The sequence below is a fragment of the Agelaius tricolor genome, unplaced genomic scaffold, assembly GCF_023055355.1.
Source record: "Agelaius tricolor isolate 1412-34295 unplaced genomic scaffold, bAgeTri1.0.p SCAF_10, whole genome shotgun sequence".
In the NCBI taxonomy this organism is placed as follows: domain Eukaryota; kingdom Metazoa; phylum Chordata; class Aves; order Passeriformes; family Icteridae; genus Agelaius; species Agelaius tricolor.
Genome location: NW_027269270.1, coordinates 4462888 through 4480341, shown reverse-complemented (window position 1 = coordinate 4480341; position 17454 = coordinate 4462888). Strand labels below are relative to the sequence as shown.

At 39.1% G+C, this 17454-nt stretch overlaps 1 protein-coding gene across 4 annotated transcripts in view; it reads right to left on the bottom strand.

Moving 5' to 3' along the window:
• The window catches only part of FAM171B (family with sequence similarity 171 member B), a 38789-nt gene that overhangs the window by 11652 nt on the left and 9683 nt on the right, over positions 1–17454 (bottom strand). For 2 of the 4 annotated variants that reach the window (XM_071434448.1, XM_071434446.1), the window contains exons 2-5: positions 4138–4374; positions 3306–3398; positions 2860–3015; positions 927–1094 (exon numbers count right to left, since the gene is read on the bottom strand). In XM_071434448.1, coding sequence (XP_071290549.1) covers positions 927–1094; positions 2860–3015; positions 3306–3398; positions 4138–4374 — 654 coding nt within the window. The remainder of the gene's footprint in view (positions 1–926; positions 1095–2859; positions 3016–3305; positions 3399–4137; positions 4375–17454) is intronic. The other 2 variants (XM_071434445.1, XM_071434447.1) reach the window with 1 other exon arrangement.

Genomic DNA, 17454 nt, shown 5'->3' with positions numbered 1-17454 from the left:
ACAAGACAGCCTAGCCAAATTTTATTAGCATGTCCTTAATTCAAATCCATGTTCTTCATTTTTTTTTTTTCATTAAGGTGATCAGTTTCTTTCTTGAACATGTAAACAACACTTTGTTAGAGCTGGTGTTTCTCTCCTGTACTTCCACACACTGAACAAAAGCTTTTTGCCTTGGTAAGGAGCAAGATGTGACCTCACTCACTAGCATATTTCAAGCCTGTATATTCAATATAAATTCACATTTTAAGGGTGATGGTGACTGTGAGGTGCAGTGCAGGACAATCAGGACACTAATGCACCCACACCTAATACAGGTCAGCTAAATGGGTTACATGGACATAGCTCATTACTCACTCCTGACTAAAATTAGATGTGAAGGGATGACAAAAGGTTTAGAATGACTAATCCCCAGCCTCCTCTTTGCATACTGGAAGAACTATGTTGTTCCCTTGGATAACTCTTATTTCCCCTTCATTTCACTTTCTGAATTGTTTTTGTTAACTGAAGCAGTATCTATTCCAGTTCTAGCATCAAAGGATCTTTAGAGCTGCACTCTAGGAGACAAAGCATCCAAACCTTCAGTTCTGGTTTGCTTTCTTGTAAGAAGGAATTCACAAAATTACTAGGCTTGAAATTTAACATCACCTAAAATATATGTTCTGTGAACACTCAGCCTCCCATGAAACTAAAAATCCAGTACACTAAATGCAGGCAAGAGGAATGCTAATGAATTTTACCAAAGCTTTTTGAACTAATGAAAGCAGAGAAATACCTTTGAACAATTCAAGCTAGTCCATTAAAATAAATGACCACCTATTGACCATCACCTCACAGAATAATGCCACCACTGTTCCCTGACCCACAGTGCCATGTGCCCAAACCTACAGGCATGTGCTAGAAGGCAAAATAACAAATAACCCACTTACCAATTTTCATATCAAATGTCCAGGCAGGTACAGCATCTCCTGATTTTACAGCAGTTGTGGGAAGAGGAAGTGTGACCTGAATGGGACCCTTTATGTTCAGTTCTTTGCCAGCCAACAGAACATTTACACAGATGGCAGTAAGAGGAGTTAATTCCATGCTTTTGAAACCTGAGGGCAAGAAATATCTTGTAATTCTCCTTTCACAGATTATTTTAAAAGAAATACATGGAGAACTAAGCTACTTAAGGCAAGTCCTCATCCACATCCAGCTACACAGTCAGCTGTTACCAACTTGTTCAAATGAAAATCAACATTACTTTTCTTCTGAGCTTTTAACAACTTAGGATTAAAACAAAACCAAGTTATTTCTATACCAATGCTATAAAAAAAACACATTTGCAACATCTGGGTTCTGTGCTGCCCATAGAACTAACCAAGAGGCAAAACTTGGTTTGGGGTGGGGGAGGAAGGGTTTTTCCCCTCAGATCATCAGATTGCAAAGCCCCTAATTGATGTTAAATGCAGATCATACAAGAGTTTTGGTACAATCACAACGTGCATAACATTGAATTAAAGTGAAAGCATATGGAACCTCTCCTGTAAGGATTAATTTCCTAATTTGGCAGCCAGAATTAACTGAATAGTTAATCATGAGGCTTGTCAAAGCACTCAGAGGAAATGTTGCATTTACAAGGCAGCCTGCAAGTTTCTTTCTTTTGTTTTCCTTTCACCAGTTTGCAAATGCTCCAGAAAGCCCAGTTTGACAGGATGGTGAGAGAAGCTGAAACAGAATTACTAAGTAGCAGAATAATGTTAAATCTATGCAGGCTGTTAGAAGCTGGTTGTGAGAGAACTCCTGGCACATCAGATATCAATTAGCTTCCACCTGCCCTAAAAGGAAGCCTATTCCTTCAGGGGTATATGAATAATTTAAAACACATGCCAGACAGATTGAAGGGAAAACTCAAAGAGGATAAACACTGCTTATTCTCCTATGCTTCTTTCCTTCTGCCTTCCATTTAAAGAGGTGAAACACAGATAAGAAAGATTTTTAAATATCTTTGTCAAAATAGCAGTATATACGCTGCCTTTAATGGAATGAAAATTAAAAAATAGGATATGATGACTTTAAATAAGCCATGTGTTGCCCTCTCCCTGCACCACGATGAATTTAAGAGCCTCATGGCTTCAGATCTACTGGGAATAGAAAGAAAAGAACAAAAGAAAGATGGAACTGCACACAGTACAACCTACCAGAGATTACTGTACCTGTGCAGATTAAAAAACTATCTGATAGAATGACAAATACTAACAAAATCCAACGGTGTAAGAGCAGAGTTACAACTCATAAAACCACTTAGTGCTTCTCCAGTGAAAGAGATGCACAGAAAACATTATTCCAGCTGTGCTCTCAAGTCCCAGACTTGCCCAGCCTGACTGACTGAGCCAAGAGGGGCTTCCATGCAATCTCTGTGCTGGGGGTAACCCCTAGAACCAGTCACTCCAGTGAATATGCAGGAACTCCACAGCTGAAGCTCATTGCTGCTGTTTCACTGATTTCTTTAGCTTCACCTACTCTACAGTCTGGCTATAATTGCATTTTTAAAGTGTTTACTAAGCCAGTTCCACAGTCTCATGAAATCCTGAGCATAAATACATACACATACATATAAATGTAAAAAGCAGATTCTGAAGTTGTATTTCAGTGCAGCAAGATATTTTCTCATACTGCATGGACCAAAATAGAGTAACACTGATTACTGGCCCAATGTGTTCACAGCTTACTCTCCTGTGCAACAAAGCTTTCTGATCCAATACAATGGAAGCAGCTTCAGGCCCTCTTAAATTGAACATATGTTTTTCTGAAACACTGTGCACTCATATGCATTATAATATTTCTTTATACTAATCCCTAACCATCATATTCACATACCTGATTTATTTAGAATAATTCCTGTTGTATAGAGAAAGCTGTCCACTTTCAAAAATTGCTCTGGCACTGTCAGATAGGCTGTAACATTTGCAATGTGATTTGTTGGAAGCTTCATTAAAGATTTTGGAAACTGAACACTCGGTTGAGATTTGGCATCTGTAAAAGAGTAATATTTTGTCTTAGCCACAGTAAAACAGACAAACAGTGTCTTTATTACCCTTCAGCAATCCACTTAGCATAACAACCTGTTTTCCCCCATTTTCTCCACGATTTCTGTATTTCCAGTCTAGCACTTGTCACAGCCCCTCGTACAGCTACATAATTAACAGAAAATCTGGCTTTAAGTAGATAGGTATTATATAAAATGATGCTTAATTTTTTTTTCCATGTGGGTGCAGATGGCTATCACAAAGTGTTTAGTTACAGTCTGCATGCACAGAACTTACCAGACAGTTTTCCAGTAATTAAGACAGTATCTTCAAACAGCCATATATTAGCTTGACTTTGTGGGAATAATGAGAGCGTCACGGATGAGTAGACTGTGGAAAATGATAATATCTGTTATTACACTGTGCAACCAAAAAAAAATCCTCCAAGGCCTCCAAATCTAAAGATCTATTGAACAGAGCAGTTAATAAACCAGAGAGCATATGAAGACTAAATAAATTACACTGTTATCCAGAGCAGATATTTCAGTGTTTAGGCAGAAAGACCTCTGTTGAATGTTTGCTACTGTTTCATACCTTCTATGGATAAACAAGTGACTAGAAAGTCACTAGGAAGTGACATAAAATTCTCCTTTTTTAAAAATAAAAATCATGTGCCTTTTTAGGATCATGAAGTAGTTAAACAAGAAAACCTGTGAGGAAACACTGCAGAAGCAGAGCTGTAACAGGTTATATCTGCTTAGAGGACAGAAAGCAATGGCATTCTAAGAATTACTCAGGATGGTTTTTTTTACTCAGGTCAACAGGATTTTTGTCAGGACACATTAACAGCTCTTTGCTAACTCTAGACAAAAAAAATCTAAGAATTCACTGTGTGTCACAACATAACCCACTTAGATTTTCAAAGGGCTATTTTCTGCTTTAGAGTAATCAGAATTTTGACAAGTTTAACAGACCGTTCACCCTTAGATCTGCATCGACAGGCACCATCTCCCTTGACTGACTTCTCTGAGTTGTGTTCAGCTGACAGCAACCACCCAGGCAGCTTAGGAGAGAAATTTAATTACTGCCAGAGAGAGTTTAATAATAGGACTGTAAGATGCTTACGTACTTGGCATCCTCGCAGTCTTCCAAGGCAAAGGTGTCAGCAGGTAGCCATCCTTGTATGAGACAATAGTTAAGCTTAATCCCAGTTTGTAGGGGACTTTTATCAGCACTGCTCCATTGTTCCCAGTGAGAGTAGAATTTGTCAGGGTGTAGTTGACAAACACCTCCACCACCGCTTGGCGCAGGTACTGATGGCTGATGATGTCATGTACTTGAACTTTTAGGGTAAAAACAGATCCTGCTGACAAAAAGAAAAACAGGAGGTCATGGTGATACATCACAGCCAAGGACCATGGTTTTGTAAAGAAGTCCTGGAGCTCAGGTCTTTGCTGTTCATGCACTGCACCAGTGGATCCCTATCTCTGGCCAAAGGCAGGGGTAACCGTGCAATTTATACCCCAGAGAAGGGGGAAACAAAAAAACTTAAGATGAGGCACAAAGGTGTCAAAAAGTTTATCAAACTCAGCAAATATAATAACTAACCAGTTAAAAAAAACCAAAACAAAACAAACCCCAACATTTGACACCAAATTACCAAGCACAAATGTATCAAAAAGTTTATTAAACTCAGCAAATATAATAACTAACCAGTAAGGAAAAAAAAAAAAAAAAAAAAAAAAAAAACCCAAAAAAACACCAACATTTGAAAAAAAATTACAAAGCAATCTTCCCCTTTTTGTTTAGGCTTGAAGAATGCATCTGTGACAACAGGAGATTTACTGTGCTCTGCAATATCACACTGATAATACAGATGGTCTTCTTATCCAACCCTTGGCTTGGGACACACATTTCAAGGTGCACCTTGAGTTTGTAAAGGCAGAGAACCTGATGTCTACAGACAGTGGGACAACACATTTCTATTGACATGTGTAACATTATTATAAATGCATCCAGACACTATTTTAAGCTACCATCTCCCACCAGACTTTTACTTTTTACTGGCTACTTTTCACCTTCCTACACTGCAACTTCTAAACACCATTCCTCTACTCTAATTAGATAGTTCATACCATATTATTAGATAGTTCATACCATACCCAGTGTCTTGCAGAGATCATAATTACAGTGACTAAAAAGTATGTTGAAAATAATTAATCCACTTGAACAACAGTCTCGAGGTGCTCTGAATCACAATTTCTCTCTCACCCTGATGGCAAATAAACTATTAGGGAGTCTTTTCATAGTATGTGAAAAGGGACAGAATTCCACATTATTTATAAATTGATTTTAGAAATAAAATAATAAATTGATTTTAGAAATAAAAATACCTAAAGTATTACTATTAAAAATAGTTTCAATAACAGATTTTCCAGTATTTTGGTTACAGATCTACCCCTATTCAGTATCACTGCACTACTTTGTATCCTAACACTTTCAAATCCATTCATCATGAATATGTATTTCTATTTAGGTCAAATGTCAAGTTAAGTTATTTGACATGTATCTACCCAAAATCATACTTCAATTTCACTGTGTTATCCCCACTATAATTGAGATTGACATTGCACCAAGAGATTACTGCCACTGACCTTGATTGAAATGAATAGGTCTTGAGGAACCCAGTGCAATCCATCAAAAAAAAAAAACAACCCAGTATGTGGTGGAGATGCCCTCCAAGGTGGGCCTGTCTGAAATAAGTATTTATTTAGATCTATTGTATGCATGGCGCATATTGTATATTCATGAAAAAAATGACCTGCACATAACAAAAGCTACGCTGGTCTCATTTATGTTTACCACATACACAGCAAAAACTTACCAGCTGTGCCAGATTGATTTTCTGCAATGTTATACAAAAATCTACATCTCCTTTAGCAGATTGATACATATTTTCAGAAAAAAAAATTTAAAAACCCAGTGGCATTCAAATGTACTTGACAGAATTAATAAAAACATGCACAATAATCTTGGAACAATGTAATCTGTTTTTTTTTTCTTTTCCTTATGTAAGATATTTCGAGAATAAAACTGCTTTAAATTGCTGTGCTAGAGGGGTTTTAAATCATGTGATAATGGGGGAAAAAAATTATGTCCTGTCAGCAAATTACAGGCTCCAAACAGCTCCTCCAGGCATTGATCCAGTTACACAGATACCAGCATCATTCCAGTGGCTGCCAAAACTTGAAAAACAGGTCATTTGCCCCTGGCCAATGATGAGTTAAAAGGCTACAGAGGAGAGGAAACAGGCTGTGTACAATGTTATTATCCAGTAATCATTTGGAAGTCAGGAGTCCATCATGAAATGGTATTTAAAAGTAAGAAATACAGTGGTACAAAATTCAAGCTCATGCCAGTAAGAAGGAGCACCAGAAATGCCTGTTATAAACTGGCATTTTAACAGCTGGAGTCAAGTTAGGAGAAAAAGAGCCTAGTTTTACCAGCTGAAACCAGTCATAAAAAATTAAAACCTAAAATGTACTCAGAAAGACACATTCTTTCAATCATTTCATACTTCTAATGAGTATCTTCCATTTCCTGCTGACAAAAAGCCTAACAAGAAAACACAGGAGAGAGGGCAAATGCCACAGCCTTCCTGCAGCTGTTGGTAAATTCAGAGGTTGGTCTGTGTGCAAAACTATTTCTTCCTCTCATCTCCTTCAGTTACAGCCAGATTAAACCCCAATTTCTTACAACCTTGAGGTTCAAAAAAAAAAAAAAAATTAAAAAAAAGAAAAAAAGAAAAAAAATAGCTGTGCTGTTTTCACTCTCTGATAGTGAACTGAAAAGAATATCATTGGCTGGTTTTAGCCATGCTGAACTTTAATTAGTTCTTTCTCCCATGGGTATAGGAATTGCCACAGCATTTCCCCAAAGTGATGCTCTGCCTGGAGGGGCATTGAGGAGATGCAGACATCAGGCTGGAAATGCAGATTGAAATCCCAGGGACTGAAATGCTGGGGCTTGCTGTGAGTGTCACACACAGGAGTGCTCACTTTGTGCCCCTCAACATGCAGACACAAATTAAAGGAGACCCAACCCCTGCTCTTGGTGCCTTTGGCCTTTTCTTTTGTGCTAACAAAGAATCTCCCTGACAAGAGGGAGTTGTGTCCTGCCTGCACTTGGATTTGCTAATATCAACTCTGCCAAAAAGTCACTTTAAACTGCCACACAATGGTTTGGGAGAGACTTTTGAAAATAATTATTCCTTGCACTCCTTGAGAGTAACAGCACAGGAGCCATGAGGACACCTCATTGTGCCTCTATCCAAATGCTTGTGAAACAGCAGCGTGTGAAAAATCCACCTGAAAAAGAGCCAGAATCCAACAGTAACAATTTTCCACTCACAAAGCCACATTGACCACAGTTTTTCAGACCAGTTGTTGCAGCCCAGTGAAAAGCAGGAGATTCCCAGGGCCCAAAGCTCAGAGTTTGAATGCAGTTCTGGTCCTACAGCACTGATCATTGCTTTCCAACCTTCACATCCCCTGACCAGCTCCCTCCTCACAAGGCCCACATCCATTTAATGTGCAAATTTATCACTAATTTAATGGCTTTCAGTTATTAACCATGTCACAGTAACATCCAAGACACTTAATTTGCAAAGAAAATACTGCCTTTGTTTTTCTTTTTATAAATGCCTTAATTTACAAGCCTTGAACAACAATTTTAAGTCTCAACTCTGATAGAAACTGCAGGAGGATATTTTAATAACATATAAATATATAAAAGGAGACTCAGCCCCTTTTCTTTCATATAAAACTCAACCCCTTTATGTATCCTTTCAGTATATATAAAATACACTGAAAAACCTGTTCACATAAAAATAATGAACACTTGGCTAGCTTTTTAACAAAACCAAAGCTGAAAACTTAAACAATGGATGAACCTTGTGCTTTTTTCTGGTCACTGACACGTGCCAAACACAAGTGGGTCAGCTGTATCTCAGTATTAAACAGATTTGACAGAACTCCTACAATTAGAAGAAAGAACTCAGTCCTTGCTAATTTGATTTGTGCTGCCTCAGAGGAAGGGATTCCTCTCTTGGCAGGTCCACTGGAAATGCCAACTCCTACAGCATTATAAAATGTTTCTGATAAACCTTCATACAAATGCAGCAGTTATTCACACAGAGGGGAAAAAAGGCTGCCTACTACATTTAGCTACTTAAGTCTGATCAGTAAAACTGATTTTACTGAATTTACACCTGATTTCTTTGAGAAGAAATATCTAATGCCTGGAATTTGGCTTCATATCCTTGTCCTAACTCAGAAATCCTATCACAGAATTAAGTCAAAAAACTGCTTGGAATTGCAAGCTGGGTACAAATGTAACAGTGCAAAAAAAAAACCAAAAAAACAAAAAAACAACCTCTTAATTATGGTGCATGTAATTTGTTCTTAATTCTGCAGACAAGCATGTCATCTGGTTACCATGTATGTGAGATTTAATTACCATGGTCAAGGCTAAGGCCCTCACAGGCACCAATATGTTCCAAACTCCACATAACTGAGGTATGGGGGTGAAAACCCACACACAGGGCACTGCCCAGCGGGAATTCCTACACATCCTGCCAGCCCTAAACCCTTTTTTTCCCTCTATTAATCACCAAGTTCCTACAGCCACAGAGGTTCTGCACCTGGAAGGAGGCAGCTACTCCTCTCAAACATACAGACAGCTACCCAGTTAACAATTATCTAATGGGATGAAAGGTAATTTAATCAAATTATTCCTTAGTTCCTTCCTTCAGAGAAGACTCCTCTCTCACCCTTGCCCAGAGGTGTTTAAACCCATGGCAGACAATATGAGCTGATATGAGCTCTGTGGCTCCCTCCTAACCAGGCAGAGAAATCCCAGGCTGTGCCATTTCCTTGATCTTAGCTGAGTGAAGAACCCTTCTTCCATCCTTTACCTTCATAGAACACCACATTTTTTGGCTTAGCACAATTAGGGATATGAAGGGTGCACTGATCTGTAAGGGAACAATGTGTAATCAGAATAAAGGGTTTTACTACACATCCAATATTGCAATGGGGGGTGGAAATCAATGAATACACAATCCAGACAGGCAACACACATCTGGCTTCAGTAACAAAAAGGTCATGCCAAAGCCATCCCCCTGCCCACAAACACCAATTGCTACTTCTTAGAATTACCTTAAAACTAGCAAACTACTTCCCTTAAAACTACTAAAAGTAATAGCAGTGACAAGCTACAAAAGCTGGGGAAAAAAAGAGGAAAAATATGGGAAAATTAAAAAAAAAGGGGGGGAAAGATAGGGAAAAAAACAATGGGGGGGAAAATGATGGGGGGGAAAAATAAAGGTGGGGGAAAAATAAAGGTGGGGGAAAATAAGATGGGGGAAATGGGGGAAAAAAGAAAGAAAGATGATGGGGCAAGTAGAAGCCCCTTCAGTTCATGAAAAACCCATGCAGATGAGGGTCAGTTGTGCAGCCCCTGAGGGCTGGGGGTGACAGTGCAGGGCCAAGCCCCCTCCCCACAGACCCCATCCCTCTGTGGGTACCTCTGTTCTGGAGTCACTGGCACAGGACTGAGCTTGCTGCCTTGCACAGTGCATGGAAATGACACAATAGGTGACCCCTAAACTCCCATAACTGTTTTATGGGTGCCTTGTGAGAGTTATGGTCAGGCTGGGGTGAAGCTCTCCGCCTGGTTTTCAATTATGCTTCTCATAGCTATCAAATAAAGCTGCAAATCTAATTAATAACCACTACAGCCAAATGTGGGCTTCATTTGTTAGCTATCAGTGCTCTTTTATCCTGTCATACTGCATGCAGTAATTTATAGGCCCTAGTACAAATGGGCATGTACATGTACAAAGATCCTCCTAACTCTGCACAAATCATTCTATCTGCTCCAAATTGGGATCAGAAGATCTCATTTAGAAACTAATTACGTGATTCTTGAGAAGGATGTTTTATGTGCTACTCCTCTGGTTTAAAACAGAAGCAGAAAATAAATAGCAGAACATTATTTGTCCTCCCTAAAATGGAACAGGAACACTGCTAAAATAAAAAATACAGTACAAGTGTTTTGGCCTGTGCAATTTTCACTTTGTCTGTATTAATTAGTTGTAAGTACAATCTGCATATTTCATTTTCTACAACTTATGACTGAACTGAGAAGCAAAGAAGCTCACGCTGTTCCCAAAAGGTCTGAGAAAATTCAGCAAATACCTAACCAGCTGTAAAAATCAGGAAAAGAGAACCTTAGATTTAGATAAAAACAACACATGCTTAGGATAACAAATACAATCATTCCACCTGGCTGCAAAAAGAAAATACTTGAATGTTGACAACTACTGACAGGCTCACTCTGCACTTAGCAGGAGGCTAAATTTGCACCAACCCTCTCCAGAATCACTCTGGGAGTTAAAAACTTTCCAGCCAGGGACTCAACACTAACCCCAAAGTGCTGGGTGAAGAACAGGGGTACATAAAGGCAGACATAGACTGCAGCAATTGCTAAAAATTGCCTTATTTAGGTGGATCTTTAGGCAAAGTGGCAGCATTGTGACTCTCATTTTAAAGCAAGTAGGAGCTGCACCTTGAAATGCTCTTTGGAGAAAAGATATTGATGTTTTCCTGCTTTTAAACAATACAGATACCATAAAAGATATTTTAAAACAAAGTGAAGCACAGAGGTGATCAGTATTTGCTGCATTTGTGTATGAACAGCCAACCCACATCATCTGTACAGCACAGTTCTGTAGCTCTGCACTCCCTTAAAATACTTTAATGCAAAGTCAAACTCTAGGATGTACATTTAAGAGAAGCTTTGGCAAACATTTTTGCAGGAACACAGAGCACATTACCAATTTCCAAGGACAAAGCAGCAAAACAGGGTCTGGGAAAGTAGGACACCACAGTATTCCCACTGCCCTATTTCTGGTCAAGCAATTTCCACAGAAGGCATCTACAAAATCTCAATTAGGAGGGAGCAAAAGGTAGATCCTGGGGGGAACAGGCAGTCCCTTTTACACAGGGAAAAGCTGTTACAGTAATTTTTATTGTAGGAGGAAGTTTAACCCAATCTAGTCAGATCTAGCTGCTTCCACCAAGCTCTTGCTTCACAGTCAAGAAAAAGTGTAACAGATTCGAAATTAAAAAAAAAAAAAGAAATTTAGCACACTGTTGGCCAAGCATTGTCACACATCAGGCTACTCAAGTGAGCTTTTGCTGGGAAAAAAAAAATTACATTCTAACTCTGAGAGTTTTTCAAACAAATTCTTTTATATTTGCTTCAAACAATGCTTTATTTCCGATACAGAGAAACACTTCCTTATTTCACCTTATTTCTCTGATGAGAATATCACAGCTATTCTGTGACAGGCACGTGCAGACCAAAGTGCCAGAATTGTCAGGCACCTCTATATGAGTTAGGAGGAAATGGAAATTATTTACTAGAAGCTCATTCATGTCAATACATGCATCATTTCAGCACACACTACAGTGTTCAGGTGGCCCTTCCTCCCACCTTATTAGGAAAATTCAAAATAGAGCCTCAGAACACCTTTCACACACTGTTCTCAGTGCCACACACCAAGAAGGGGCTGCATCTCTTGGAACAACTGGATGCTTTTGCTCTTGAGAGCTGAACAAAACAATGCAGGAAGAGATGTAAACCCAACAGTCATCTCAAACAAAAACACACCTGCTTTCTGCTCTGAAAACTCCCTTTCCCACTTCCTATTTCCCCCTGCCTTTGATCACGTCCTCCTTCCTTTGCAGAGCTCTGCTCAGTCTCCTTCCTCCACATTTCAATCCATCCTGGAGCCAACTCTCTGATGAGGAGTCCCTGGAATATTTTAGCCAGGGAGATCACTGGTTATGAAAAAAGACTTTATTCTAAAGATGAGGTTTTCTGCAAGCCTCACACTGAAAAGAGTGGTGAATTTATTACATGAAATGAAATGCATTGAATCAAAGCCGTCAGGGTGAGCACTTGAAAGGGACACTTCTAATCTGGCAGACTGAAAAACTGCCAGGGATTTGCCTCTGGGAAATTAGCATGATCCAGAGAAAACTTCAAGGTTCTCAGTAAATTAATAGGTCTAAGACTAATTATATATTTAGCTCAAAACAGACCCCCAATGCAGGTTCATATGATAATAAAACTGTATCAGACAGTAAGAAGAAGCTGACTGCCTACTAACACACAGTTAGATATTTTACAGAAAAGAACAAAGCCTTTTTCCCTTCTTAAAGGGATTTTGATGGGAAACAGAAGTAAATAAACAAAGAAAAAACCCCAACACACCAGTGAAATGGAATGTTTATCTGAGTCATACCTTGTCCATTTTTTCCCAGCCAAAGTATTCACAGACATGGCACCACTTTTACATAGAATTAACACTGCATTTTACTGATGTTTTCACAAAAAAAAAAAAGTTGTTAGTTGCATTTATTTACTGACAACAATTTTGTTTCACTTCAGCAGAATAATTACTTTTTTCACTTTAACAGAATTATTTTCCTTTTACATTTTCAGGGGTTTATGTTTTGTACAGAGTTGTGTGCATACACAAATACAAACCTTAAGCAAACAACAAGAGGAAAAGGAGATTTGCTTTTTGTAGAGAGAGGTAAAGAAAACTGCAAAACATTCTTACTAGAAATCTTGTCCTTGAATACTTGTTGAAAAATATTAATTTATGCCTCATTAGTACTTAGGCACTGAGAGGATTTCCAAAGTAGCCAATAGGCATTAGGTCAGTGTAAACCAATAAACTGCCCTCCCCACAGCTTTTGCTATCAGCTCATCCAAATTCAAAAGCAACTGAAAGGCAAGATGAAATTTAGTCAGGACTAAATATGCCCAGTATTCAACTCTGGCAAACTTGAGCTGCCACATTTTGATCTGATATTTGCCCAGTATAATTATGTCTGTACTTCCCAACAGACATTAAATTCCCATCCATCTCATTCCATGACACACTTGTGCAGGTACTGATTGCAGCAATGCCTTCAGTTCACATTAAAAAAAAAAAAGACAAAAAACATTTTTAAAAATGCTAACTTTTAGTGCTTGCAATTATTTTAATGGATTTGGATTACTTTATAATATGGGTGGCCTCAGTATTCAAATTCTGTGTGATTGCATAGGCATATATAGCTTTTTCAGTTTGAAGATCTGCTGTATATATGAGGACTGATCTGATGACTTATTTGAATAAATAAACAAAAATAGCCATTTTCTACAACCAGATGTGTTCTGCCTTTAGAAGTGGTTACACTTCCACCCAAAGTCTCAGACCAGAGGCATAAAAAAGCTGCATAAGCACAATAATCATTCCACAAATGTTGACAGGAACCAAATATTAATGAAATTAAAGTCCTGCAAAATCAATAAAATAAGCCAGATGATCATAGGCAGTATCCCTGATGATTACTGCTGCATAATCAATGAACACCTTCCTGGAAGGATCCTGCTTGTAAGAAGTGCAGCAGAATGCCATCAGGCTAATCCATAAAGCTGCTAAGCACTCACTCTCCTCCTATCCAGTGGGAACAAGCCCCAAGCACTTTGAAGTGCTCTTGGTGAGAAATAGAAAATAGAAGGAAAATTCCCCTTGATATATTTTTATGGGCTACCTAAGCAAGAGCCATGAAATTCAGACAGGAAAGCAGCCATGAAGGTTAGATGGGATTTTTTTTTCCCCCTGTATTCCTTCAACACTGCATGGCATTTATGTCATTTAAAAAATTCACTGGGATCATTTCAAGTGCACAGCATGTACTGCTGCAAGGTACTCATTTGGTGAGCAGTTGCAAGATGCTTTTTCCACCATTTGTGCCTTCCTCACAAATTAAAATCAGGCTGTGTCACCACCCAAGCCAGAACATGGGAACTCACAGGACACAATAAACCTATGAGAATTAAAATTACCATAGCAACTCTGCATTTTGATTTGCTGCTATTTTGTTGAATCAGCCAGCCTGGCTCTCAGAGCTGTGGTTACTATGGAAGACTGAAGCAGAAATTCACCTTCCTGGGGCAAGGGAGACAGACAAGATGAAATGCTGCAGAGCTTCACTTATTTAGGAGTCATTTATTTTAAATATCGTCTTCTGTAATTTGATATAAGTGAGATAAATTATTAATATTACAAGAATAAAATCTTAAATAAAATCTACCTTTCAAATTGAGATAAATTTGCAAGTGAAAGAGATTAAAATCAGCAAGCAAATACTAGAAAGAGCTCCCAAAACCTACAAAATAAAACAGCTTTGCCCAGGCATTTCAGAGGCCATTATAAGGTTATTTTTTTCATTTCAGGCTAATATTAAGCCTGTAATGCTGCTCTTTCATTTTTTTTAAACCACTGTCAGTATCATTTTACCTTGCACCAGAGCTGAGGGAATGAAAATATTAAAAATTCAGTTTGTTACAGAATATTGGGGGAAAAAGTACACAGGGTTATACTATGAAATCTTCATAACACTCTATTTTAAATATGGGGGTTTTATATAAACCCCACAATATATTATACAAGAATTATATTCAAGATATAATGTACATACATTTATATTCAAGATATACATACATACATAAACCCCACAATATATATATATACAAGAATTATATTCAAGAAAAATGGGCAAGTATCTATTAGAGTGTAAGCCAACAATGTGGATTTCCCACTGATGAACTTCACAATTAAACCTTCAGCATTTACACAGCAAAAATAAATCAGTGAGCAGCAGCATCTTGACAAAAATGTGACCATTTCTTGTAGAGAATTTTGAACGATTTGTCAAACCTACCCTCTAACAGTCAATATACTTGGACAGAAAGAATATTCCAGTACCCTTACAACATGAATCACCTTTATTTTTATTTTTATTTTTTTAGTCCTAATGAGTCAGGTACAGCATTTGTCTTGTGGAATTCCTAGTGGTGGCTTGTGAGTGGAATTTACAGAAAAAAAACCCTGTACAATTTTAAACACACCCTCAATTTGACAGAAGGAGAGGAAAAAAAAAAATCACAGGAAAACAAAGCAGCACCTGTTCAAACATGACATTTAATGCTGTGAAACCTTCAGCCAGAGATGCATCCACAGACTCTGTGGCACAATACAGCCCACAAACCAGAAATTCAAACATCAGTGCACATCATTCACTAATTGCAAAGGACAACCACTGCTGCATTCAGAGATATTTTTTCAATAACAACCTGGTCACTACCCTTGTCTGAGAGTACTTTTCTTCCCCTAAAGCTGTAAAATCTCATACCACTCCTTCAAGAAAGATATTTCTAATGCTGCTGCAATGTCTGTCTTTCACCTGCAGGAAAAGATTCTCTAATCCCTTGGAAGAAGGCCAATGTATAAAGGCATATGTGGAGGAAATAGAATTTAAAGTTTGCAGGACAACATTCCCTAAGGGTAGCTCTGTACATGTGGAATGGGAATTTTTTATCACAAGGGTTAGGAAATTCATATTGCAGCAACAAAGCAAGAGCACCCAACAAGCTACAGTCTCTTCCATATAGAAATTTTCATTAAAGTGGAGTTTCATAAAGTGAATGATGAAAAAACACAACATAAAGAATACGGAGCACCAGGTATTAGAAAAATGATTGCAGATTCCTACTCATTTTAAATGAGTCTTATTGCCCAGAGCTTAAAAAGGTTTAAAAAAAGAGGAAGTTCTGGCACATCAGGCCACAGGCTGGAGCAAAACAAGGGCAGCAGGACAGCAGCACAAGAACTGCACTGGGCCAAGGGTGCCGTGCAGGAGGGTGTCAGAGCTGGGTGCACTCATGGCTCAGGCACTGCTGCTCAGAGTCACCCCTGCCTGCTGCAGCTCAGCCCCACACCAAGTGCTCCAGAGCCAGCTGAAGGCCCCAGCTGTGCTGGCTCCTGCACAAGCACAACTTCTCCCTTCCCAGCAGATGCCCCAAGTCCTGTAGGGAGCAATGGGAAAACGATTTAGCTCCATGGAAACATTTCCAGGAGGGTGGAAATGGTTTTGCTGACAGCCAGGCTAAGAACGGGGCAGTAAGCAACTTCTTTTTTCCACCCCAAAATACTCAAGATTCATTCAGCACCTCTGAGATGGTGCCAGCTGGACTGGGGGGAAACAAATCCCCTTAAGTATTTCTGGGACAATCTGTGCCATGGAGCACTGAAGAATCCAGCAGACTGACTTGTCAAGGGACAGGTTTTCTCTACTGGAAGTTCTTAAGAAAAAACACCCCCAAAAAAACCACAAGAGAGGGAGAAGGAAGCTGACAACTAATTAAGAGGCAAACAGCCATGACAGATTCTTTTGCCCAACACTGCACCCAAACTATGCAGGGTCTCACAAATGTTTCACTGGGTCTCATGCTGAATTTAATTAGAGGATTTTTCTCTACCTCAGTGGTCTGTAATCCAAAGAAACTCCCTACTGCAGCCCAGTGAGAGTAAGTTTTCTCCTTTGCTCCCAGAAACAGAATAAGCATCTGTGATATTTATCACAAGCCATAATTCACGTTATTAACAGTTTTTATCATTCTAAACACATCATCTACCAAAATCCTGCATTTACCCAACATAAAACTACTCATTTCTCCTGTTCAGTCACTTAATGAAATGCTTCACAACAGAGGAAAAATATTTTCCACAATTACATGAAGAAGCTTTTCTTAATTCCATTAGAGCCTATAATAGGTGGAGAGGGCAAGCACCTCCTTCTTCATCCCAGCAAAACAGACAATATTTTCAAATATCTTGACATCATTGACCTTCTCTCCAGTACAGCTCAGATTAGCACGTAGAAATTACCAACCAGATTTGCTACCTCACAGAAAATGACTTCCCTGAGAGTGTTCCAATCAGTTTCATTTGGGAGCCTTGCTCATGCAGAGTCATTAATAATAAATAGATTTGGTGTTTTGCCAAGATTCATAACCAGTATCCATTTCAGCAGACTGAGCCAACTGCATGCATCATATTTATGGAACAGCCCCAAATCTGCAGCAGAGGGTGTAACTCCACCTTGTCCCAGTTCTAGCATTAGGGGAAGGCACATGAAGGGCATGAGCCTTGGTTAACCTTGCACAGGGAAGGTTTTGGGGGCCCTAAACAACATTTTGGGGCCCCTAAACAACAGCCTTCCCTCTCCCAGGAATTTACCAGGGATAAAGGGCCAAGAGCTCTGTTGAGATGCATGGCAGGGCAACAATTCCCAACTGCAGGCAAGGATCTGACTGGACAAGGGATTTGCTTCTCTCTCTAAGGACAAACAGCCATGGGAATAGGTTGTCCAGAGAGGTTCCCCAATCCTGCAGCCTTCCATGGCCTGACAGGGAAGAGCCCCCAGGTGTGAGGTCAGTGCCAACCCTGCTCTAAGAATGGCCCCTCCAGCCTAAACAC